The sequence below is a fragment of the Magnolia sinica genome, chromosome 8 (assembly GCF_029962835.1).
Source record: "Magnolia sinica isolate HGM2019 chromosome 8, MsV1, whole genome shotgun sequence".
NCBI lineage: Eukaryota > Viridiplantae > Streptophyta > Magnoliopsida > Magnoliales > Magnoliaceae > Magnolia > Magnolia sinica.
Genome location: NC_080580.1, coordinates 34,101,876 through 34,129,059, shown reverse-complemented (window position 1 = coordinate 34,129,059; position 27,184 = coordinate 34,101,876). Strand labels below are relative to the sequence as shown.

Genomic DNA, 27,184 nt, shown 5'->3' with positions numbered 1-27,184 from the left:
GGCGAATTACCAAAACAAGGGGTTTTTGGAAATGCTAGTGAAATTTCTATGCTCGGAAATAGCAAGCTTTGTGGTGGTATTCAAGAATTACAATTGCCTCCATGCTCTAGCAAAGCTTCCAAGAAACGGAGGATCTCTTTTGCTTTAAAAGTCAAATTCTCAGTAATTGGTGTTGTCCTGGTTCTTTCATTATCATGTTTCTTTACCACTCTTTATTAGGTAAGAAAGTGCAGAAGAAAACCTTTCACTGCACCTTCCACAGAGGATCCTTCTATGAACGTGTCTTATGCGGAGCTCTTTAAAGCAACAGATGGGTTCTCTTCTGACAATTTGGTGGGCACTGGAAGTTTTGGTGCTGTATATAAAGGGATTCTGGATCGTGATGCAACAATGGTAGCAGTAAAAGCCTTCAACCTTCAACGACAAGGAGCTCTGCGGAGCTTCATGGCCGAATGTGATGCCTTGAGAAACATTAGGCTTCGGAATCTTGTTAAGATCTTGACTTGTTGCTCGAGCATTGATTTTAAGGGCAATGAGTTTAAAGCTCTAGTTTATGAGTACATGCCCAATGGAAGTCTAGACGAGTGGTTGCACAGTGATGATGATGACCAGCTGAGAAAGAACTTGAAGTTTACTCAAAGGCTAAACATAGTTGTAGATATGGCTTCTACACTGGATTATCCACACAATGATTGCCAAACATCAATCATTCACCGAGATCTAAAACCGAGCAACATTCTTCTTGATTATGACATGATTGCTCAAGTGGGTGATTTCGGCCTAGCCAGATTCTTATCTGAAGTTGCTAATACTAGCTCAATTGGGATGAACGGATCCATTGGGTACATCGCTCCAGGTAACAATTTCATCCCTTTCCTCTTAATTTTCTTGGACATGCGTGCAATGTGCGTACGTGAAAGGGCCCACTGTAATGTTTATGTGAAATTCAATCCAATGAACAGATGCATCAGCCCATCTTAGGGCTAAGACTCAAAAATCAAATCGATAATTATTCTAGTGACCATACTTAAGGGAAGTAGTTGGGGCCTGCGATGCTCACCCTTGATCTTTACATTGCCTGCTACGATGTTCACGTGAAATCTACTCTGACAATAAGATGTTCGAAAAAAAAAAAAAAAACCTCCTCTGACAATGAGATGTTCATCTCAAGTGAGGTCTAGCGCCAAAAGTCAGGCTGACTTGAGATTAGCACAATAAAGGAAGCAGTTTGGAGTGTGGTGTCCACCCTTCACCTTTTTTAGGCCCACCATGAAGATAATTTGAAAATCACTCTGACCATTAGATGATACATTGAAATATAGACCTGTGGCAAAAAATTAGGTCCATTCGAGCCGGTAAAACGAAGAGTAATAGTTTTGAGGGTGTACTACTTTTTATATTATTTCCAATCATGTGGTCCACTTAGATCAAGGGATCAAGCTGATTTTTTTTTCCTTGGGCACGCACCTAGCAGTCAGAGTGACTTTCACACAAGCATTAGGGTGGGGCCTACCTGAGCCTCCAACCTCTTTGGTCTCACAAAGGGTCAAGTTACAGTGCAGAGATAACTTGTAACCTTTCGTGTACTTGCTTTATTTAATCTATGCAATAGGTTGGTCATATCATGATGATTTTCTTATGCAAAAATTAGCTTCTTTCATCGGGTGATCTTCTATCCCGCTATTTATCAATGGTTAGACGTTTCCTAAGCGTGATTCATTTGAAGAATAGATGGGACTCATTTTTGCACTAGTTGATACTCATGGTAGGCCAATCCTATTGGATGTCCCGTTCACTTAATAAGTTGAAAGTTATCCATTCGGTGGATCATATCTTGTGGTCCAACTGGACATAAAACCTATATATATATATGTGTGTGTGTGTGTGTGTGTGTGTGTGTGCGCGCGCGCGCAGTCCATCAGGGAGGGTCCGGCTGGTGCTGGGCCGAGCAGCTGAGTGGCCCCTGTTTTATGCTCTGTTGCTGGTTCCCCTGCTCTTCAGTAGATGGTCCTTCCCTTGCTGAGTGTTTCCAGTTTCTCTGTTCCTGGTGCTCCTGCATCTTTCTTTGTTAGCTAGCTTCTTTGTGTACCCTTCCTTTTCTTGGTATACGATAGGTGAGGTCCATTCTTTTTGTCTGGACCCGCCTGAAAAGCTGTAAATCCTGTTTCATCAATGAAATTCTGGTGGAAAATGTCCACCTTTCTTTTAAAAAATAAAAATAAAATTGTAGGGTCATGCTCTCCTGCGCACGTGCGCATTTGCACACATTTCATGGGCGTCTAATCCAAACGGTCCATGTAATGCGGAATCCCGTGAAACTCTAATGTACAAATTTTCACCCTAATCTAAAATTCTGGTGGGCCGTAACAAAGAGAAATGCAAATCAAGGAAGGAAACTGTTTTCATTTTTCATGGTCCACCAAAGTTTTGGATCAAAGTAAAATTTGGGCCCAAGGGGTTTCATGAGGTGCTGCTTCATATGGACCGTTCAAATTTTGGATTGCTGCCCATATATATGCGCGCACACACACACATACATATACGTAGGGTTATCAATGGGCAGGGCCTAGAATTGATCTTAGCCCAGATTTTGAACTGTTGCTGGCGGATGCGCATGTCAATATATATATATATATATATATATATATATATAGGTCGTGCAAGTGCACGCACAAATAAACAAATATGCGTACGGCCCCTCCAAAAGGTGTGAGCTACGAGGCATATTAATGCTTTTGGGAGGGGGAAATTGTCAATTATTTTCAAAAGGTATTCCAGCCCCACATACAGCTGTGCCTGCTTGACTGCCTGGGACAAGGTAGCCCACAGCATGGAGGCAGCCATTTGCAATAAGTATGGCTAGGCTTTTTACCATTTCTCAATTATTTGTTTCATGAAGAATGGCCACCATTTAAAAAATGGCTGTGATTTTTTATTTTTTATTTTTTTTGTTAAGAAAAAAAAAAAAAACAGAATGTACAAACTAGATTTTCCCGCGGGATCCACACAAAATAATTGAGCCTCACCTATCAAACCTGCTAAAAAGACAACAAAAATAATTGAGCCTTGCCTATCAAATCAGCTAAAAAGATAACATAAAAAGTGACTTTCCCACGGTGGGACCACACAAAATAATTGAGCCTCACCTATCAAATCAGCTAAAAAGATAACAAAAATAATTGAGCCTTACCTATCAAATCAGCTAAAAAGATAACAGAAAAAATGGCAGTGATTCTTCAACCGTGTACATGCATGAGACTACAGGAATCCAAACTTTCTCAATTATTTGTTTCATAAAGAATGACCACCATTTTAAAAATGGCGGTGACTCTTCAACCGTACACATGCATGAGACTACAGTAATCGAAACTGTGCAGATAACCCAATTGTAAATTAAGCATAAACCAAATTAAGTGTATTGATAAGATAAAAGAAGCCATCTGATTTTACCCTTGGAATTCAGAGCACTAATTATTTTAATTTTAAGCATTTATTTGATCTCCATAAATTGAATGGCTACGAATGCTCTAACAGTGTGGACAACTTAAATGGATAGGAGAGATGTCACACAATACCATGTTGAACAACACACAAACTATTTAGATGTATAACTAGCTAGTTGTGTATAAGCATTTCTAGTATGTATGTATGTGTGCATGTGTGTATAATTTCTCTGGAGAACCCATTCTTACAAGAACTTATGAGAACCAAGAGCTTACGAAACTCTTTAGGGTCCAAAAATCAGGTGGGACTCATCACAGTCGGGGATGCCCACCCTTTGATTTTTACAAGAGTTGCCTGAATTGCAAAATAGCATAATTTTTTCCTCAAAGTCTTCATCAAAAACAGCTGAAGGGTGAGGTGGCCTAGATTGCATGAACATACATCTTGTGAAATGAGGTTTGCTGATCTACAAGCATGTATAAGACCCTATTACACACCATGCATGGATAAATATGGTGCACATGTGCAATTTATTCCATGAATCGGGTGGACCCAATCAAGTACTTGACTTAGATCAGATTTGAACCTGACCTGCACCTAATCCAAAACGAAGGTCCCAGTACTTGATGGCCACCCAAACCTGATTTTATCTGGATCCAGGTCCTAAAAGAATGACCTCAGATTTGATGGCCCACACATGGCAAGAATCAAACTTGATGGCATCGAAATCTAATTGATTTCAAAGATATGAATATACAAAGTTGTACGCACTTGCACCCCCACATGAATCACACTAATAAGGTACGAAGAATTCTTTTATGATAATTGCTTTAGTTGAGATATGTGTTACATAAAAATCATCACTATAACCCGTGTTCACTTGATTGAGGAGTTGAGTTCTTTCATTTGAGTAGTAGTCTTGTTCAACGTAGAATACCTTTGCAAGAACTCACAAGTTCATAGCACACCAATTGATGCTAGAAATTTCGATATAAAAGCAAAATTGTCAATTACTTCTGTCTCAAAATTCAACATTTGATATTATATGTAGATAAATGGTCTCTGCCACTTTAATTTGAGATGTATAAATTGTAGAGTATGCGATGGCTAGTAAAGCATCTACACAAGGAGATGTCTACAGCTATGGAATCTTTTTATTGGAGATGATCACTGGAAAGAGGCCAACTGATGACATGTTTAAGGACAATCTAAGCCTTCATCATTTCGCTAAGTTGGCTTTGCCTGATCAAGTAATGAAGATTGTTGATCCACGACTGCTCATAGAAGAAGCTGAAGTTACTCAAGGCAACAAAAATCATATCAATATAAGAACTAGAATGCAAGGCTGCTTGATTTCACTGGTCAAAATCAGTGTGTTATGCTCCAAGGAATCTCCAAGAGAACGAATGCAGATGAGAGATGTTGTTGTAGAAATGCATACAGTCAAGGACCTGTATCTCAGGGTCAAGATTCACTGAGACAGATAGGTTACATTGCAAATGTTAGATCAAGGTTCATCTTTTCTCAATAATTATTAAGTTATTATTGGTAGCTATGTTAAGAAATATTTCAAAATAAGATGAGCTCGTTGAATACTTTTTAAACAAGCTCTTTATATGTTTAGCCTTGGCTTAAGAGTGTGCTTGTATTGATATTGAATATTTGGAAAGATGTGTGTTAATTAAGAAAAGGGAGAATGTATCATGGATTTAATAAGAGAAAGTCATCATCTCATAATAATAATAATAACAACCACAACAGCAACAATAACAGCAGCAGCAGCAACAACAACAACAACAATAATAATATTGAGCTACTAAGATGTTTACTCACTTATACTATTTATGCAATGCTTTTCAAAATGACATTACAATCTTAAGGAATTAGTTTAGCTGTTGGACTACCGACTGGATATTAATCTGATGAGTTATTCATCCAGTGAATCCCACTACTGATTTGGCAGAAAAAAAAAAAATGATTGATCTAATAGTTCCATCTAACTGATGCAGTTTTTATACCTGGTGAATGTGAATCATTGCTTTGTTTTCAAACGTATCTTGATGCATCACTAACCAGATGGCTAGAATTATCAAACCATAGTAATCTCAGACATAATGGATGGTACAGATAGATTCCCTCTGTAAAAATAGATTGATAGGCATTTGAAATGATGAATTCGTTTACGGTGTTTGAAGAAATATCACCGGAGGTTTGCAGGAAGGGTTGGCACAGCATGTCCCTAGAAAGCACAGGTTGGTTGGACCCACACGTACACAAATCATTCCCATCTATGATTCGGCTGGACCACACATTTCAAAATAATGTATAGGGCAACACTCCCCTCCAAACTGTTTCCCTTCAAGTGGCCCACCTGAATTGGAAATGGCATAACTTCTGGCCCCGAGCTTAAATTTTAGTATACATGTCATCTAATGGTTGGATTGGATTTCATATTATCATCACGATGGGCCTTGTAAAAATCTAGGGTGAATGTATTTCTCCCCCATTGCTTCCTTTTGTGTGGCCCACCTGAACGACAAATCATTCTGATTCTTTGGCCCTTGTCGTGCTTCAGATGATGCATCTAATGGACAAAGTGGATTTCATATAAACACCATAGCTGGCCATGTAAAAATCAAGAGTGAGCATCTCTCCAACGGTTTCTCTCATAATGGCCTTCCTAAAACATGGGCCAGTCTAATATTTTGGCCTTGAGCCTAACAAATGCATCTATTGGATGAAATGGATTTCACATAAGCACCGTGGTGGGGGCCACCCAAGGCCACCCTCACTTTGTTGGCATGTGATGTCTCCTACGAATAGACTAGGACTATATATAATATAAAAGGAAATAGATGAGATTGTTACCTGGAGCGATATACCCAGCAGATCCCGTTATCACAACCGTCCTAGTTTGAGCAAACTCAGAGAATAACTTAGCAAGCCCGAAATCGCCCAAATGAGCCACCATATCATCATCAAGAAGAATGTTGCTCGGTTTTAGATCACGATGAATGATTGATGTTTGGTCTAGGTAATCCAAAGCAGAAGCCACATCTATAACTATGTTTAGCCTTTGGAGAAAGTTCAAGTTCCTCAGCAGCTGTTCCTGGCCATCTCTGTGCAACCACTTGTCTAGACTTCCATTGGGCATGTACTCATAAACCAGAGCTTTAAAATCATTACCCTTAAAATCAATGCTTGAGCAACATGTTACGATCTTAACAATATTCCGATGCCTAATATTTCCCATGGTTTCGCATTCGGCCATGAAACCCCTCACAGCTCCTCGGCGTTCGAGGTTGAAGACTTTCACTGGTACTACATATCTGTAGCCATCTAGAGACCCTTTATACATAGCAGCAGTTCTCCCTGTGCCAACCAAATTGGCAGAAGAGAACCCATCCGTTGCTTTAAAGAGATCCGCATAAGACACGGTAATATAAGTATTCTTCATAGAAGGCACAGAACAAGGCTTCCTTCTTGACTTTCTTACCCAAGAAAGAGTGGTAAAGAAGCATGATAGAGAAATTAGACACACCACAACAATTATTGAGATTTTTACTTTCGATGCAAGAGACTTCCCCTGTTTAGAGCATGGACGCATTTGTAATCCTGGAATACCCCCACAGAGTCCCACCACTGAAACTCGACTGATATTTCCGAAGACCCCTTGTTTTGGTAATTCACGCTCGAAATTGTTGAAGGATAGATTTAGATACTCTAGAACAAACTTCTCAAGATATCTTGGAATCTTCCCCAATAAGTTGTTGCGTGAAAGATCCAGGAGTCGAAGGCCTTTTAGATTAGCAAATGTTGGAGGAATTGATCCTTGAAACAAGTTCCCATCCAAACAAAGATACTCTAAACCAAGACAATTGCCTAGCGAGCTTGGAATTTCGCCTGACAATTTGTTATTAGAAACACTGAATCTTCCAAGAGCATTTGAATAACTGACTTCGAATGGAAGATCGCCAGTAAAGGAGTTACTTTCAACACGGAGTTCAGTCAAAGAGGGAATGCTGAAAAGTGATCTGGGGAAGGTACCGCTCAAGTTATTATTGTCAAGTTGTATAAACTGCAAGAATGTAAAATTTCCAATGCTTGAAGGTACGGTTCCCCATAGATTGTTCCCAAACAAATCAAGTATGTACAATTGGGTGATATTGCCCAAGGAAGATGGAATTTCCCCTGATAATTCATTCCCACCCAAGGAAAGTCGTCTCACTTTGTTAAGTTTCCCAACACCAATGGGAATAGTACCTGTAAGAGAGTTGTACTCCATTCTCAGTGTTGTTAAGCCAACAAGATTCTTAATCCCAGATGGGATCCTTCCGAATATCATGTTACTCCCTAACCATAGTATTCTCAGCTGAGTTGAAAGATTACCCATGGATTCGGGTAACACACCGCTGAGACGATTATAGCTTATGTCCAATTCTTGTAAGCTACTGCAATTGGTCAAAGAATCAAGAAAACTCAAATCATGAGCTTTTCCAATTCCAATTCGATTGCCCCCCAAATATAATTTGGAGAGACCCTTGAGGATTCCAAAATTCATAGGCACAGATCCGCTAAAATTGTTGTTGGTGAGTTTAATAAGTAAAAGTCCCGGAGCATTGGATAATGAAACTGGTATGGGTCCTGCGAATTGATTTCCTTCGACATAAAGCTGTTGAAGATTAGGAAGCGTGAGGCCTATATTAGGTGGAAGGTTTCCTTGCAATCTGTTCCATCCTACGTCCAAACACTTAATAGAGGAGAGATTGTATAGCAGTGGCGGAATTGTACCTGAAACTTCATTTTCACTTATGCTAAGAAGCTCCAAGATTATCAACCGGCTGAGTTCATCCGGGATGCTGCCTTTCAGACTATTTCTTTGGAGATAAAGCTAAGTGAGAGACGAAAGGTTTCCAAGTGGAGGTGGTATGCTTCCTATAAGATTGTTGTGACCAAGGTCCAATCTTCTGAGATTCAATAGAGATCCGAACTCAGTTGGAATCCTCCCTGACAGCTGATTCCCATAAAGAAAAAAGGCTTCGAGTTTCGAACAATGGGTGAGATTTGCTGAAATTTCACCAGTGAATGTGCTATTTGTGAGACTGAGATACCGCAGGCAATGCAAACGGCCAATCTCTTCAGGAATCGTGCCGTGGAAGCTGTTGTTTGAGAGATTGATTATCCTGAGAAAGGAAAGGTTCCCAATCTAGGGAGAACAGCAAGTTCTGGTCAGTGAGGTTCAAGGCGGTGACCCTATCAGGATGCCGGTGACCGCACGTGACACCTTTCCAGTGGCGGAAGTGAAGAGTATCATTCCAAGAACTCATGGAATGGAGAGGATCGTCGGTTATTATATGTTTCAAGTGAAGCAAAGCAAGGCGATCGGTTTCGTTAGAGAAATGAGCAGCAGATCTGAAGAAGCATGGAATGCTCATGGAAGAGAAAAGGAGAAATGACCAAAATGCCTTTAGGCTGATATGTGGGAGCTCCATTACATGGAGTTTGTGAATGCTGGAATGGAAAGGGAATGTGAGGAGACGGACATGGAGCGGACGGAATCATGTTTATAAAATAATATTAAATAAAAGCGTGTAAAATTATCAAAACTTTCATAAATCTATCCTTCAACAATTTCAAGGGTGAATTACCACTTACCGGAGATATAGCCCGTTGACAAATATTCGGATGGACCACAACACTGCAAACAATGTTTAATAAAAACTTCTTGCAAGTGACAGGAGTCTTGGATGGGGGTGTACACCGAGTTGAGCCAGCCTCAGCTTGACTTTGGCTCCACCACTACCTGACCCAGCTCGAACTTGGCTCATCAGCTCGGCTCAGGTCCATCAGCAGCTCGGGATAGTTCGAGTCGAGTTAGAGCTAAAATCAAGCCTATGAGGCATTTTCACCAACACATGCAGTGTACTTTTAAATTCTTAGTGTATGCAAAACAGCAGTAACTAATTATAAGTATTTCATCAAACACCTTAAGACAACATCTATAAAAAAAATTAAAAAAAAAATAGTATTTGTTTCATATACATGCCTTCATTACTACTACCCGGCACTTAAGATTTCACCAAACATTTGGTGAGCAACATCAATATCAGATCTGGAAAGTAAGTGTGCAGAAATCAACCGTTCTTTTCCGTATCATCCTAGGTGAAAACTGAAAAGAAGGGTAAGGAATTCATCCCATGCTGAGAGAAGTGTCCAAAGACGGAAACGGATTGGCTACTCACCCTGCCACTAGCCAATGGCTAGTGGTCGGTGCTCTGTGGGCCCTAACATGATGGATGTGTCTCATCCATGCCGTCCATCCATTTTTTTCAGATAATTTAATGGCATAAACCCAAAACTGAGGTAGATCAAAATCTCAAATGGTACACACTGTTGATTGAACTCTCACCATTAAAAACTTCTAGAAGCTACAAAAGTTTTGGATCAAGTGATATTTGGTTTTTTTTTTTATTATTATTGCTTTCATCCAGGTCAAATAAACATTACAGTGGGCCCTAGGAGTTTTTAATGGTAGACATTCAATCACTACTGTTTTCCCATGCTGTGGTCTACCTGAGATTTTGATCTGCCTCATTTATGGGATAAAGTATTAAAATGATGTGTAAAAAAGGATAGACGGTGTGGATAAAACACATAGATCATGGTGGGGCCTACAAAGCACTGACCACTAGCCAGTGGCTAGTGGTGGCGTCACTAGCCAAACCGCGTCCTCCCAAGACAAGCATCCTATCTCTTACGCCAATCCTCCTGGCCTGGCCCATTTGGTAATTAACCATCATTTCAGGGTTAAGCCGACAAAATTAAGGCCAGGCCAGGACAGGCTGGCCCTTAGTAGGAAATCTTCTGCTAAATATCTCAACCTACTAAACTGGGCTAATTATCAATTAATCAGGCCCCGGGGTTGCACCTGGCTGCTGTTGTATGATGGTCTAAAGATCCCAACACTGGTCTTCGCCTAGCTGTTAGGTCTTCAAGATGGGTAAAAAGCTAAGGCCCAGCATAGCCAGCCATTGGGCCTAAAACTCAGGCCTAAGACCAAGCCGGGTTCCTCTAGAGGTTCGAACAAAGGCACACTCAGACTAGGCTTGGGATATAGCCCAGCTCAGTTGCACCCAAAACCTTCATAATCAAAGTTTTAACGACATGAAATCAGTGATATCTATTAATTAAAGCATGTCAGAGATGATTAAATGATGCATAACAAATCAAGTTTTCCCAAGTACCAAATCTAATTCTATAATGAACTCAAGGACTACTTGGGATGCAATGCAGGCAGATTGGGCTCATGCTGACCGGTTGGATAGGTTGCAGGTAAACCTGAGCCCAAACTAACCTCAAGAGGACCCAAGCTGCAACCCAAACCCAACTGATGACCTTGACAACCCAGCCTGACCCAATCCACAGACCTCTACAGCCCAACCTGACCCAACCCAAACTCAGGTTGCATTAATCAGTTTCGGATTGACCCAACCCAAGTTGCAGTTCTAAGTACTTGTCCAACAACTGATTTCTAAGTTATAAACCTTCCAACAGTGAGGACTTGGGAAGTTAGATATTGCCTGTGAAAATTGAAAATCCATGCCTAGAGGACTTGAAACTCAAGCTTTAGCCTTAAATCACTTTCATCCATGTACAATGCACATCTAAATAATTTACAAACAGCATCATCAGCTGCAGGCCTGAGGGATAGATCCCAGACAATGAACCCACCCAAAATGCAAGTGTTGGGGATGGGCAATCCTATATGAGAGCAAGTGCATGATATGAACCCAGTTCCCTACCACCTGACCTACAAAGTTCCCACCATACGATGGAATAAACCAAATTGCAATCAGTGATGCAAAACCAGTCCATATTATTTGGGGCTTTCAAGCTGAGAAATACCAATTTTCAGAATCTAGATGGTCGAAAGAACAATAGAGGCAGCTGTACAGTTAAATGGCTGAATGTGACAATTGGGTCGTGGTTAATCAAGCATCATCTGCATCGCTTCCACCAACCTGAGCTTCTTGGCTCGCCCAGTAATTGGATCCATCAGGCCCCGACACCTTAAAACTGTAAAATAACAAACCCACCTCGGCAACTCGATGTACACTAATAGTAATCTAGACAACCTGTGGTATGATAAATAACATGCTCTTACCTCTCAAGGAGATCCTCAATCACTGCTGCAAGAATTTGAAAAGATTCCCTTCTAATCTTACATATTTCCATCCCACGATTGATCCACAACCGACGCAGAATATGTCAGTGACAGTGTGTAGTCCAGTCATCATCATCCGATCTTCATTCGGACCAACTGTGACATTGACACTGTCAAACATAAAAAGAGGAAAAGAAATACATCATTCATAGCCATGGGAAGACTAAGTGGTACGTGATGCTTTGAATAGAAAATATCTTTGTAAACTACAACAATCCATAAATATAATTTACTGGAAAGATGAATATATGCAAATATATTGCTTTTCGGTCACTATCATCCTGGCATACTGCTTAAGGCATTCCAAGATGATTAGTAAAGATCTTGTCAGCTTCTTAGTATTATTTATATACTTATTTACATGTGTTGTGATTGATATGATTTCCACATATATTTATAGACATTGCCAATACACTCATAAGACAGAGCACACATGGTTGGAAGGCTTTTATTACATTCCAGGCCATGTTCTGGCGGAGGCCCTCAATTACATTCCATGGGAATGACCCTTGGTTCCAAGGCAAGAACCCAAAGAGGGCTAAGCTGTCTTGACCGTGTTGCGCATTTCCAGTGATGCCTGGGAGCTCAGCGATTATGATCATTAGGGAGTACTCATGTGCCTTTCCCTCAGCTTAGATGGGAAATAAACATCATGGCGGGCCCTAGGAAGTTTTCAACGGTGGCATCATTGTTCCCACTGCTTTATGTGGCGTGGTCCACTAGAGGTTTGGATATGCCTCATTTTTGGGCTCATGACCTAAAACTATCCCAAGAAATGGATGGACAGCGTGGATATAACATATACATCATGTTGGGCCCACGGAACTAGGTGACATCAACACACCACTGAGGTCAGTGGTGTGTGGCACACCACGCAATCCACCTCCCTACCATCCATGGCAGGACCCAGAATGTGAAGGATTTGTATCACAAGAGAAATGCCACACACGATCCATTTATCAGCCCAAAGCATTGTAGTTTCCTTCCTAATTCAGTTTTAGTGCAGTGGGGATATTTTACCATCTTCCACACCAGTACTAATGAAAAAGAAAACTAAAAAATACGAGAGCCATAATTAACAATGAGGAATGATCTGGTGGGCTAAGTGCATGGAAACCTACCCATGAACGTAATTGCATTTGCACTTGATGACATTCAGATGCTCTATCCGGGCGTGCATTTAAGTTGGGCTGCAGGACATTTCCATATTTTTATGATTCTAACCATCTTGTTGGTGGTCTATCAACAGATATTTGAAAGTAGAGCAGTGTTTCACATTCATCAGGCAAAACAACATAATCTTTTAATGGGACTTAGTAGATGACTACTTCCTCAGACTACTCTCCAGTGGGTAGCCCAATTGCTAAAGCACTTGATTGGATTGTAATGGCATTTTGAAAAGGGTTTAATAAAATGCTTTGGTGATTAAACATCTTAATGACCCAATAGTACTCTTATAGGAATAAGATGATGCCTTTGTCTCATTACATTCATGATACAATCTCCCTTTGACTCACATGAAATAAAAAAAAAAAAGAAAAAAGAAAAATGGGGTAAAAAAAAAAAGCACATCTTGCAATATATTCACCATCAATACAAGCCCACTCCTAAGCCAAGACTAAATATATCTAGAGCTTATTAAAAAGTGTTCAACAAACTTATTTTGTTTTAAAATTTTAAATAGGTAAGACGGACCTTCGTCTAACAGTTGTGACCAAACTTGTTTCTCCGTGAATCGCGTTGCCAAGATACAAGTCCTTGATTGCATGCATTTCCGTGAAACATCTTTAATATCCATTCGTTCTCTTGGAGATTCCGCAGAACAGATCACACCGAATCGGATCATTGAAATCAAGCAGCCACCCATTCTATTTCTTCTATCGATATGATTTCTGCTGCTTTGAGTAACTTCTGCTTCTCCTTCAAGCAGTCGTGGATCAACAATCTCCATTACTCGTTCAGGTAAAGCCAATTTACGAAATGATGAAGGGTTAGATTGTTCTTAAACATGTCATCAGTTGGCCCCTTTCCAGTGATCATCTCCAATAGAAGGATTCCATAGCTGTAAACATCTCCTTGTGTGGATGATTTACCGCCCATCGCATACTCTGCAATTCATGCTCACATATAAGCAACCATTTAGAAACCAAAAGTTAAATTTTGAGAGAGAGAGAGAGAGAGAGTATTCTATTTGAACAGGTATTTGCGTTTTTACTATTCTAAGGATCCAAATTTCTAACATCAATTGGTGTCCTATGAACTTGTAAGTTCTTGCAAGATGTTCTACATTGAACAAGACTCTACTACTCCAATGAAAGAACTCAGCTCCTCAATCATCAAGTGAACATACAAGTTATTGTATGATTTTTATTTCACACATATCTCAACTAAATCCTTCATCAGATAAGAATTCGTCATACCTTATTATGGCGTGATTCATGTGAGGTGCAAGTGAGCACCACTTTCGTATATCTGGATCTTTGAAATTGACGTAGCGAAGAGCGTGGGAAAGGGAAGAGAAAGATCACCATCTTCCTTAAGTGCATAAAACCTTGAATCCACAAGGATATTTTCTTGAATCCACAAGAAAAAGAGAAGAGAGAAAAATCAAGTTTATTGAGTAATGTGTAATTGTGTGATAATGTCCATCAACTCTCGATTCTCTCTTACCAAAGAAAAAAATAAACTAAAATTCATAATTACCAAAAATAGTAAATTTCTAATCCTAACAAAAGTCTTAATTCTAGTAAAACTCTTCTAAAGCCTAATTTCTAAAAATAAAAATTCTAGATAAACTTTTGCTAGAAGCATGATTACAATTTATTTCTAAAAACGGAAAAAAAAAAAATCCTAAAACTCTAAAAATAAGGAAATATGACTAAAATCGAAAATATTAAAAATAGTATTTCTTTTTTTTCTTTTTTTTCTAAAATCCAGCTTTTGAGTTAGAAGCGCGCATTTTCTCGCAATACGGACTAACGCAACCATTAAATGGGTTGGTTAGCCCCGGATGGCCTGTTCCAGTTAAAATTCATAGGTAGTGTGTCCCGTAACGATACCCGAATCAAAAGTTGTGGCTAATTTATGGTTCACCTTCCTTTTGTCCAACCATACGAAGAATGTATCTCTACCACATCCTACATCAGACCCCTCTACTTGAAAAACCTCGTCCTTGAGTTACACATGTATAGTGTGTAACTGATGTGAACATTAGTGGTGCACCCTTTAGAGTATACCAGAAAAGGAGGCGTCACTGATAGAGTACCAGAGCGGATGAGTTGATGTGGATGGACATTGGGTCCATTAGACCCATTTTCTAACACGCTACGAGTGCAGGAGCGACATGACCACACTCTGACCATAAATTTATGGGTCGGATTTCACACCCTACCACACGAGTGTTTTAATTTTAGGCGTTTTTGTTCTTTTTTCTTGTTTCTTGTCTCAAAGACTTTATTGCACTTTCTTTATATTTTTCATTTTTTTTGGTTATTTTCTTGTTTTCAGGGGCTTCAATATATTTTTGCTTTTTCCATAGCTTATATATACGTTGTGAAAAATTCTATTTTCATTATTATTGAATGAATAGAAATTTGTATCTTTTCTTCCTCTTTATTCAATAGATTAGGGTTTTGGGATTGGCCCTTGAGTGTTAAGGATTCCACCCCGATTTTAGGTTTCCTTCTTTCTAGATCTTCGAGGTGCAAGAAAAGGTAATAATTATCCTCATTTTCTTTTAACGACAAAAGGATCTGTACTTTCTTCATCTTGAACCATTCATTCTTCACCCCTTTCATTCCTCTCTGAAATCCCATTTTTAGTTTGAACGGAAAAAATGGATGGTTAGTCAATGGAATTAGATCCAAAACTTACCGTGGATTGACTTCTGCTAGATATGGGATATCCTCATATCCCAAGGTCCTCCATTTTTATTGTTTATGTGATTTTATGCTAAGGGGCATGATCCTGACAGAATGACCTCATCTTTGTGTTAAAATTTACCAAATCCCTTTGATTGTAAACAGTTAATTGATTCGTGTATTTATTAGAACATTCTTTAACCTGATTATACATGCATCTAGAATTAAGTCATCACATGTCCCTGCATCAATAACAAGCTCTAATACGATTCTTGTAGCCTAGCAAACCCTTCATCTGGCTTATTAGATGAAAGGTGGGCAAAAAATCAAACTTTTTTTAACACACACTCACACTACATGGGCACTCAATCCCTGGTCTAATTGTTGAAATTCATGTGAGTCTACCACTGAGCCATGAATGGAGACCCAGCTAAAAAATCAAACTGTTTTGCAACTCAGGTAGACCCAGATAAAAATCAAGGGTAGGCATCTCCTCCCACTTTGTTGTGTCCCACCTGCTTTTTAGGCCCTAGGATCACAAGGTAATTCATCCAATGAATGGATTGAATTTTGTACAGACATCATATGGGATGAGGATCTTTTTAGGTAATCTGATATCGAACTCGAGACCTCACGTATGCATTCCCAAAGGTTCTCACTAAGTTCTTGTGAGAACTGGCTCTAGGGGGAAAATTTCATACGCACACATATGAGAAATGCTCATAGACAACTAGTTGTACGTCTAACTAGTTGGCATGTTGGGCCAGCACGGTTTTGGTTTGATAACTTGCCTGCCCATTTAGGTTGTCCCACCAAGAAAATGGGATGCCTAAAAAAACGACAATTAGATGATTTACTAGTGTTCCACATTCAATGCACAAGATTAGCCTACTTGATCATAAGAATGATAAGGCCAAGGCCACTTGCCAGATCCCACCTAAAGAACATGCCTCAGTCATATGTGCTCCACTTGAATCATAGGTCAGCCTGATCTTTTGGCCTTGAACCTAACTCGGGATGTTGCATCTAATGGTTGGAGTTAGGGGTGTACATCGAGTCGAACCAAGTCGAGCTGGCCTCAGCTCGACTCGGCTCGGCCACTAGCTAACCTCAACTCGAACTCGGCTCGACTCGGTCCTAGAGCCTGACTGGCCAGCTCAGCTTGGGCCAGTTCGAGCCGAGATCGAGCCAAGTTCACCATTGCAGCATTTTCACAAACACCTGGACTGCACATTCAAAATATCATTGTATTTGAGACAACAACAATGGTTTTACAGGTATTTTATCAAACACCTTCTAAGCAACATAAAAATCAAGAAAAAAAGGGTGTTGGTTTCATACACATACCTTCCTTGCCACTAGCCACACTTCTTTGAGTCATTTCATCAAACACTTGGTGAGCAACATCAATATCAAAGTAACCGAGTCACCGAACTGGTTCGATCTGAGTTCGATTCGAGCTGGGTTCGATCCGAGTCAAATCGAGCTGGGGCCAGCTAGAACTCGGCTCGAACTCATTTTCGAGCTTAAAAAATCAGCTCGACTCGGCTCGAACTCAACTTCAAACCGAGTCAAATCGAACTTTTTCGAGTCGAGTCGAGCGAACTAACCGAGCTAGCTCGGTTCTGTGTACACCTCTAGTTGGAGTGTATCTCACATAAACATACAATGGGTCATGCGAGAAACCAAGGGCATGCATCCCTCTACCCAATGGTTTCCTTTGGTATGCTCCACCTGAATCACAAACCAGTTTGATTTTTGGGCCTTAAGCCTAATAATAATGATGATGGTGATTACGATAAGAATAACAAAAATAACAACAAATATAATAATGATAGGAAATATATGAAATTATTACCTGGAGCAATGTACCCAATAGATCCCTTCATCCCAGCTGAGGTAGTTTGGGCAACCTCAGATAAGAACCTGGCTAGCCCAAAATCACCCATGCTAGCAATCATGTCATCATCAAGAAGAATGTTGGTCGACTTTAAATCTAGAGGAATGATTTAAGTTTGGAAATGATTATGTAGATAATCCAGATCAGAAGCCACATCTATAGCTATGTTTAACCTTTGAGTAAACTTCAAGCTTCTTCTCGGCTGGTCACGGCCATCTTTGGGCAACCACTTCTCTAGACTTCCATTGGGCATGTACTCGTAAACTAGAGCTTTAAAATCATTGCCCTTAAATATCAATGCTCGAGCAACAAGTTAAGATCTTAACAAGATTCCGATGCCTAATGTTTCTCAAGGCATCACATTCCGCCATGAAGCTCCTCAGAGCTCCTTGTCGTTGAAGGTTGAAGACTTTCACTGCTACCATAGTCCCAACATGATCTAGAATCCCTTTATATACGATGCCAAAACTTCCAGTTCCGATCAAATTGGCAGGAGAGAACTCATCAGTTGCTTTAAAGAGCTCCACATAAGAGACGTTCATAAAAGGATCCTCCACAGAAGGCACAGAAAAAAGTTTCCTTCTCAACTTTCTTACCCATTTCTTGGAAGCTTGGCTAGAGCATGGACAACACCAATAATTGAAGAGTGGTAAAGAAAGACAATAATGATATAAGACACAGGACAACACCAATTATTGAGAATTTGACTTTTGAAGCAAGAGGCTTCTCCCATTTCTTGGAAGCTTGGCTAGAGCATGGATGCAATTGTAATTCATGAATACCCCCACAAAGCTTCCTATTTCCGAGCACTGAAATTCGACTGGCATTTCCAAGGACCCCTTGTTTTGGTAATTCACCCTCGAAATTATTGAAGGATAGATTTAGATACTCTAGAGAAAACTTCTCCAGATATCTTGGAATCTTCCTAGATAAGTTGTTGCGTGAAAGACCCAGGTATCGAAGGCCTTTTAGAGTACTAAATGTTGATGGAATTGATCCTTGAAAGAAGTTCCCATCCAACCCAAGATACTCTAGGCTGAGACAATTGCCTAGCCAGCTTGGAATTTCGCCTGATAATTTGTTATTGAAAACACCGAATATCAAGTAACTGGCTTCATGTGGCAGACTAGTGAAAAAGTTCTCTTGAGCTCAGAGATCAAGCAGAGATGGAATGCTGAAAAGTTGTTGGGGTAAGGTACCTCTAAAGTTATTATTGAAGAGGTATATGAAGTTCAGGTTTAGACAATTACCAAGAGTGGAAGGTATGCTCCCTGATAGTTTGTTTTCATGTAAATTGAGGAGGTACAATCTCGTGATGTTGCCCAAGGAAGATGGAATTTGTCCTGATAATCCATTTGAATCCAAGTACAGTTTCTCCTCTCTTTTTTTAACACATGCAAACACACACCCACACACTCACACCTTAGTGGGATTTCACCACCTGTGGATCCTTGAACCCTTGACCGGGTGATGAAACTCCTGAGAGTCTACCACCGGAACAAGAGTAAGGATCCTAGTTTCTCCAACTTGTTAAGCTTCCCAACACCAATGGGAATTGTACCTGTCAGAAAGTTACACTCCATATTCAGTACTGTTAAGCCAATCAGATTCTGAATCCCAGATGGAATGCTTCCGAATATCATATTACTTCCTAAAGATAGGAATGTCAGTTGGGTCGAAAGATTTGCTATGGAGTTGGGCAATGCACCACTGAGATGATTTCTGCTCACCCCCACCACTTGTAAGCTACTGCAATTGGTCAAAGAATCAAGAAAACTCAAGTCACGAGCTTTCCCAATTCCAAGTTCATTTAACCCCCAAAACTAATCGGAAGAGACCCTTGAGGTTTCCAAAATTCATGGGCACAGATCCACTAAAACTATTCATAGCAAGGTTAATTACTGCAAGTCTGGAAGCATTGGATAATGAAACTGGTATGGGTCCTGTGAATTGGTTTCCTCCAACATAGTCTTTGGAGATTAGGAAGAGTGAATCCTATATTAGGTGGAAGATTTCCATGAAATCTGTTAAATCCCACGTCAAACATGACAATAGAGGAGAGATTGTAGAGCCAAGGCAGAATCGTACCTGACAGTTTATTTTCATCTATGCTAAGAAACTTTAAGCTCACCAATTGACAAAGGTCATCTGGGATGCTGCCCTCCAGACTATTTCTTGAGAGATAAAGGTCAGTGAGAGACGAAAGGTTTCCAAGTGAAGGTGGGATGCTTCCTGCAAGACTGTTGTGATGAAGGTTTAAGTAGGTGAGCTTCGATAGAGAGCCAAGCTCAGTCGGAATCCTCCATGTGAGCTGATTCCCGGAAAGATCAAGAAATTGGAGTTTCAAACAGTGGGTCAGATTTGCTGGAATTTCTCCAGTGAATGTGTTATTGGTCAGACGGAGATACGTCAAGTGGAACAACCGGCCGATCTCTTTAGGAATGGTCACATAGAAGCTGTTGGTTGAGAGACTGATTATCCTGAGAAAGGTGAAGTTCCCTATGAAGGGTGATATGGAGCCCACCAAGTTTTGGCCTGTGAGGTTCGAGGCGGTGACCCTTTGAGGATGCCGTCGACCACCGCAAGTGACACCTTGCCAGTGGCGGACGTGGAGAGTATGGTTCCATGAGCTCAAGGAATGTAGAGGATCGTCGGTTATCAGATGTTTGAATTTGAGCAAAGCAAGGAGATCCGTTTCGTTGGAGAAATGAGAGGCAGATCCGAAGAAACATGGAAGGTGTATGGAAGATAGAAGGAGAAATGACCAAATTGCCCATAGGCTCATACGTGGGAGCTCCATTTTGGAGTTTGTGAATGCAGTAAAAAGGAATAGTGAGGAGAGAAATACAGCATGGATTCTCCCATATATTTATAGTTGGGTTGGGCAGCCTGCGGGTGGCCTGACCTGCTCGCCTCCCGTTTTCCTTCCATATGATAGGTGGGCCAGTGGGCATTTACGTTGGCCCTGCCTGAAATTTTTGTCTTGTATAGTGTGATGTGTTTCACATCCTTTTCAATATAAGCTATCTTTGCCTTTATCACTTCCAGAAGATGGTTTCTATGCTAGCGATAGCTCAGTGGTTTTAAACAAGTTGATGATCATAATCTGGTATCAACAATTAGAGTTGACCCGATGACATCATGTGAATATTCAGCTTTCATATTTCATTGTGAGATAAAAATGAAGTTATGTTCATCAAAAGAAGAGATTCACAGAATTTGTGGTATCAGAATGTAAAGAAAGACGCAAAAGCAAAAAATCTGTTGAAAGTAATAAAAGCACCTTGCGTTTGCATAATTTACAGAAATGATTTTATAGAAACAAGAAATACCACGACATCAAATGCCTATCTGCCATTGGGGAAGCATTGCTGCTTGGGAACTAGTCAACTAGTTGCACATTCACACCGCCACCAAATTGAATAACAAAACTGTAGCCTGTTTGTAACATAAAAGCATTATCATTACGATTTTACAACATTTGTTTAAACACGTAATCCGACTGTCAAATGCAAACGAAATAGGAGACAGGTAAAGAAATTTGTAATCATTACAAATTTTCATTATACTACAATGGTAATCTCCCGTCCAAACATGCACAGGTGTATTTTTCTTGTTGATTTTTGACATTTCAGTAATAGAAGTATCATCATTATGATTTTACCATGCCTATCCAAACATGGGAATTTTCGGTCAAATTACCTGCTTTCCAAGAGACGGTTATTGTAATTTATAACCATTGCACTTTTACAATGAATTGCTGATGTAATTCGCAAGCCAAACAGGCCCTAAAAATTCTACTGGGAATTATAGGATCCTAAGGCATATCAACACATAGTGATTTCCCACCCTTCGTCCTATTCATTGCATTGATTTTTATTTTATTTTTTTGAAAGGTGAAATTTTATTAAGCAAAAAGCAAAAGGGGCACACAGGCAAAACAGACTAACAACAGCACAAGACAAGAAAACAGAAAAGTAAATAAATAAATAAATAAATAAAAAGAAAGGAGAAAACTAAAGGATATAAATACAACAACAATCAGCGCCCTGTCTGGAACAACCCTCAAAAAACATTACGGGTCCAATCCCGCATAAATTGGAGAACCCTGGAGAAAACCCCTGCTTCCACTCTTGTTGCGGAAACATTGACCGTTCCTTTTATCCCATAAAGACCATAATACCGCTAACAAGGCTACACGCCATCTCCTCCTCCTCAGCTTTCCCCCATCCGAGGCATGCCAAGCCAGGAGAAGGTTGTCAATAGATTGTGGCATAACCCAATGGACCGATGCATGATCTAGGATCCCGTTCCATACACCCGGCAAAGGAGCAGTGAAGGAATAGGTGATTGATAGTCTCAGCTTGATTATAGCACATCAGGCACACGTTTGGGAGTACCAATCCCCTATTCATTGCTTTAATGAGAACCAAAAATCATCTATGCCCTTGCAGAATACAGGTGAAGCTCTCAGAACAGAGCAGTCTACTGGAAACATGCAGAAAAGGCAAAAAGGGTACTGTTTGCCTATTTCAACAGGGAAATAACAACATGCACGAGAGAGCACAAGAAATCAAGAAATGCTATATTTTGATAGATTCGTGAATAAGAAATCATAAGACTTAAGGGAATACTAAACTACTCACAAAATACAACATGAAAAAGATCGATGCACAAAATGTAGAAACATACATTTTGATAACATTATAGAATGAAAGTTCATGAAAAGCCTGTCTACTAGGTAAAAGGAACAAAACCATACTAAGATTAAAAGGTTGACCCTAGGAGACCAACCCTTTCCTTGAGAATGTATAATAGCATATGTGGAGCTCTAAATGTTAAGAAACAATAACATCTGTTTCCAACCAATTCTTTATTGCCCAAGCTCAGACAAGGGCATTTTCTAATGTCCCTACAGTTAGGTTCAACTAAATAAATATCCAAGTGTAACATGCAGGGTTCTCGCATTAAATTAATTTCACAAGACAGCTGCATGAAAACAACGAGAAAAGAAAAATACACCAAGAAGACAGATTCATAGCTATCCCATTAGAGATGCTGTCACAGAACTTTGTAGCATTCAAGTAATGCAATTGCAAGGATTGATAACTGAGAATCCACAAGTCATACTGAGGGCTCACCCTAGACTTCAGTGCAGTTGGACGAGCTTTGGGGGTTACAATCTGACCCAGGGTGGATTTGTTTGACTCCATTTCCAGAGAAGGAAAAAGAGGAGTACCAGGTGGCGTAAGAAGCCTGGAATCAGAAAAGAATCCTCGGTAAGTCTCAATCCACACTCATTTGTTTAACCTCACTCGCATCATGCATAAGCCACCAATAAAATTGCAAATAAAATATTCCACTTCCGATGCAGATGCATCTCGAACAGGCACACATGTGAAAGCAAAAAAATCAAGATGCTTAACAAATAACAATGATTAAAAAAGGTAGAATATACTTTCCATCTTGAAAGGAAGTAAATTTCCGCTTTACAAGGAAAAAAACAGAGAAATGAATTTCTCAATCAATTTCACAACAATATTTCCGGAAGAACTAATGCAAAAGAGAATCGTTACTGAGAAGATTGTTCTACTTTTATTATTATTTTTTTGAAAGGTAAGATTGTTCTTTTAATAATTTGTGATATAAGAAAATGCAACATTGCTAATTTGTAGTAGTGCAAATTATATAAAAAGGAATTGATTTTCTTGAGGTTTTAGGCAAGGGAAACACAAAACTCATACTACTAACCCATTCACTCCGGGCCACCTACAGGAATTCTTAACTCAACGATGACATTCAATAACCCTTAACTCCTAAATCCAGGATCAAGCTAGCCTTTTCCTATCAGTTGTAGCAGCCACAAGCCATTTCAGCCGTTCTATACATTACATGGGGTGACATGATGCTTCAAGCATAATTCCTCATAAATCATTCCAAGCGCTGAAACTCCCAACATTTATGCTTATCAATAGCCCTTGACCTTGAGTCAAAATTTCAAATACGAAAAGATTTCACATCCACCAAAGTTGGTTGTTGCCTCAAACATTTTAAAAACTTGTTTCTCCTTGTTTCAACTATTAGAGAAACAAAAAACAATCTCAAATGTTTGTTGCAAGCATCTTGCTATGCAACTTGATGAACCTAAGGAAACCATCCTTATCCCACCAAAGTGCATAATTAGCTTCCACATCAGTGTTTACACGCACAAGACAATTAGTAAGGTTGAAGATCTAATAATTGCTTGGGAAACAATCACCGTTTCCAACATAGATGACATCAAAAGAAGTTAATCAGCACACTTCTCTCTAAATCCATGGATGTATGTTCTAGTTATTGTGTTCTGGGTTTAGTCTCACATTGGTTTCTTGTTACAGGTAACTCTATTTGCTATCCTTAGGAATTTAGGTTCTTGAGTTGATGTGCTCCATTCTAGTCAAGATGTAGCATCTTCAATTCTCTGGAGTTCTATTTTTACTGCAGTTCCTGTATGATTTTTTTGAACTGCAATAATAGTATTGAAAGAAAGGCCGAAGCCAAAAGAATACAAACATAAAAGAAAACAGATTACAGATCTAACCAAATGACTAAAAACTAGGCTGGATTGACAGCTTTTGAAGCTTTCGCCCATCCCATCGCATGCAATTTAGCCAAACTGAAAATATCTGAAGCTTCCCTTTTTGTTAACAATCCCGGGTGTATTGGACTGTACAAACCCACAATTGGTGATATAGGCCTGTCTCAGCTTTTTCTTCCCCCCCCGTAAATTCTAAGAAATTTTTCCAGATATAAGGAAAATTGTAAAATGCCTAAATCTATTATTTTAAAAAAATAAAAATAAAAAATAAAAAATAAAAAAACATGTGTTCAATGGAGAATCGGACCATTCCCTGACAAGAATGTTGATTGTTAGCTTCACCACCTAAAAGTCAAGAAAATATGCCCTAACCAAACCCAAACCAAGCATGATTTTGGTGGATCAGATATACTATATTGAAATATATAAAATAAGGATGAAAAAAAGTGGAAAGCAGTGGACTGATGGCTTACCCCTTCTTCCTATTCCCCCCACCCCCCCAAATGATCTATTTTGCTTGGATTAATCAACCCCCACTAATATCTTATGTTTTGATCCCAAAATAGGCCTGGATGCAGTAACAAATTGAGTTTCTCTGCTTCCTTTAAAGTTTGAGTGAGGAAAGAAGTGGGAAATGAAAAAGGCTTTTTCTTTTGTAATGGACCAGTTCACCCTGTATCACATAACAGGCCGGCCGGATACGGCCATATAATAACCAATTTTCAAAACCGTGTGCATGCATCTCTAGATCACGTATGTGAAAAGCACTATTGAGATGGGAATTGTAGCTGCAGGGAGAAAAAAAAAAAAAACCACATAAACACCCCCAAGCAAGCTTTTCTACGTATATCTCATTGTTGAGTTGTGGCAAATTCAATTGCCATCTTTAAAAAGGATGACATGCTTGCTATAGAAGAGGCAAACGTGAAGTGTTGCCCCTCAAAAAGTTTGCCTTGCACAAGATACAAACTATGCCCAAAAGTGATTCTAGTGCAGTACATGATGCAAACAACACGTTCCAACAAAGAATCTCGCACCAAGGTACTGCTTCAGAACCTCATTCCTGCTTTTGTTCCAGAACTTATCTTACACCCATCTTCAACTGCTGTGATTAATGATTCTACCAAATAAATCTATTTTCTACTCATATGCAACTTTCATTCTAAACTAAATATTACTAGTTATACATACACAATCCATAAAAACCTTATCACTATATTAAATATGGATGCATGCTTTACATTTAACTCTATAGTACACAACTAGAGGGCTGTCGAAAATTGTCTTCACAGCTTCTTTACACCACCATTTTTAATTCCACTGTATGTGAATTTTCTCAAACTTTTGGTCGTAGAAGTGCTGCAATACATGGTATGCACGTGCATATCCAATCCTTTGCAAGTAGTTTTGTTTGATTCTAGAGTGTTTTTTTAATTATATATAAATAAAGTGCATAACAGTTCACAACTCAACTTTTACAACAAAAAAAACTGCTAGAACTCTTAATGTTAGGGAAAATCTTGGCGATCTGATTCCCAGGCCAATAAGATGCTGCTGCCAAATTATGAGATAAGAATGACACCTCAGTTGTGATTGGGGAAGGAAGGGGTGGGAAATGCTAACATGATTAATGGGTTCTTCCCAAGTACCAAATGTAATGACTGCACTTTGGAAGCCCTGCCAACCACAACTTGGTGGTGCACCCAAATATTCCTTATCATCAATGTTTTTCAGCATTCCTTAGTAAGTGGATGAGATGCTGTAACATTACCAATCATAATCATTTTTCTCGCTGTCGGAGTTTAGGAAGTCATCAGAAGCAGTTTTATGTGGTGTTGATGACACTATCTTGAATATGGGAGAACCGCCTGGTTTCGACCCTGTTATCCAGAAACATTTGCAAGTTAGAAGAAACAAAGAAGATGGAAAAGATCTACATGTCAAAATGGATAAGTCCAGAGTTACAAGATTGGTAACACCAATTAACAATAGGTGATTTTGATATGCACATTTCCAAATACAGCCATACATGTCAAAATGGCACGTGTCTGGGACATCCAAGCCTTGCATCAGGTGGCCCCCACCTCGTAGATGAGGCAACCTAAAGAGCAGGCTGGTCCACCCATCTTGTGCGCTACACTTGTATGCTTAATGTAAACAAGATAGAAACTTGCTACCGAACATCTATTCTTGTGTCCTACACCATATCTGATGAGTAGACTGGCCCAATGTCGGGAGTAGGTCATCTACATGGAGGGGTCCACCTCAGGAAATCACATGTATGCCGTAGATACAAAAATTACAAAGGAGATTCAAACGTTGCACTGTCGAAAACGAAATTCGAATAAAAAAGAATATCTGAGTTCTGAAGCTATCACTCACTGGACATTGAAATCCGATTCATAGAAACTAATAAAGAAACCAAAAAAAAAAAAAGATGATGCGAAATAGCAATTTGGCAGCATTTTCAAAACCTAAGGTCTGGAAAGAATTGAATCTAACCCCAAGAAGTCTGAATGTTACAGTGGAAACCATCGGAGCGCATACCTAAAGGAGGATCGAAATCTTCGGAGGTGTGGAGGAGAAGCAAGCTATTCCGCTCCTTCTCGCGCTTCCGCATCTCGAGAAACAACGCAAGATCCTCTTCCTTGTCCTTCATCACAGCTCCAAGGCTCCTCCCTTGCCTCTGCTGCTCTACGGGCTCTTACATTTTCGACTCTGCAGCCCTGAAACTCCGATTCATTGCCGTACGGCAACGAAAACGACAGCGAAAAATAGCGATATCCCGATCTAAACCCTAACTCTCAACCACTCCATTAGATCTGTAAACGAGCTGCCAAACTCCCATTTTCTACAACGAAACTCCGTTAGACTTCATCGCGACCGTTCGATTGATCCGGACGCGCGAGAGAGAGAGAGAGGGAGAGGCGAAAATAGGTGAAAATGGAAAGGCATTTCAGAGCGAGCGGAGAAATGGGGCAATCGCGAGATCAGGAGCTCCTTTGCTTTGATTTATCGACGCGACAGCACATCTCCCTCTTTCTCTCTCTCAGACGCTACTTTCTGGATTACATTAAGGGAAACTAGCGTCAAATGCCCCCGCTTCCATGGATAACTACGGTAATGCTACTGTAGATTTATTTTTTTTATATCGGGAAAACGCTTGCGTGTCTACCGGG

General features: G+C 39.8%; 3 protein-coding genes across 10 annotated transcripts; 1 reads left to right on the top strand and 2 right to left on the bottom strand.

The window, feature by feature from the left end:
* Nucleotides 1-160: 160 nt before the first annotated feature.
* LOC131253221 (probable LRR receptor-like serine/threonine-protein kinase At3g47570) lies at nucleotides 161-5,051 on the top strand. Its single transcript, XM_058254130.1, has 2 exons — nucleotides 161-856; nucleotides 4,540-5,051. The coding sequence occupies exons 1-2, from the start codon at nucleotides 274-276 to the stop codon at nucleotides 4,920-4,922; spliced, it is 966 nt and encodes a 321-aa protein (XP_058110113.1). The 5' UTR covers nucleotides 161-273; the 3' UTR covers nucleotides 4,923-5,051.
* A 376-nt stretch (nucleotides 5,052-5,427) lies between these two features.
* Nucleotides 5,428-11,679, bottom strand: LOC131254215 (probable LRR receptor-like serine/threonine-protein kinase At3g47570). Its single transcript, XM_058255213.1, has 5 exons — nucleotides 11,609-11,679; nucleotides 8,722-8,856; nucleotides 8,556-8,627; nucleotides 6,313-8,321; nucleotides 5,428-5,462 (listed from the first exon to the last, which is right to left on the bottom strand). The coding sequence occupies exons 1-5, from the start codon at nucleotides 11,677-11,679 to the stop codon at nucleotides 5,428-5,430; spliced, it is 2,322 nt and encodes a 773-aa protein (XP_058111196.1).
* LOC131253218 (uncharacterized) lies at nucleotides 11,655-27,050 on the bottom strand. Of its 8 annotated transcripts, XR_009175025.1 has the most exons (7): nucleotides 26,553-27,050; nucleotides 25,777-25,885; nucleotides 22,570-22,684; nucleotides 18,060-18,989; nucleotides 17,387-18,019; nucleotides 16,876-17,262; nucleotides 13,058-13,776 (listed from the first exon to the last, which is right to left on the bottom strand). XR_009175025.1 is itself a non-coding variant. In XM_058254124.1 (6 exons), exons 1-4 carry the CDS (start codon nucleotides 26,662-26,664, stop codon nucleotides 18,942-18,944), a joined length of 384 nt encoding a protein of 127 aa, XP_058110107.1. In that variant the 5' UTR covers nucleotides 26,665-27,028; the 3' UTR covers nucleotides 13,107-13,776; nucleotides 16,876-17,262; nucleotides 17,387-18,941. The 8 variants fall into 8 exon arrangements, 7 of the variants coding, with proteins under 7 accessions (XP_058110111.1, XP_058110107.1, XP_058110108.1 ...); XM_058254124.1 differs by having other exon boundaries at nucleotides 13,107-13,776; nucleotides 17,387-18,989; nucleotides 26,553-27,028; XM_058254125.1 differs by lacking the exon at nucleotides 16,876-17,262 and having other exon boundaries at nucleotides 13,107-13,776; nucleotides 17,387-18,989; nucleotides 26,553-27,028.
* Nucleotides 27,051-27,184: the final 134 nt, after the last annotated feature.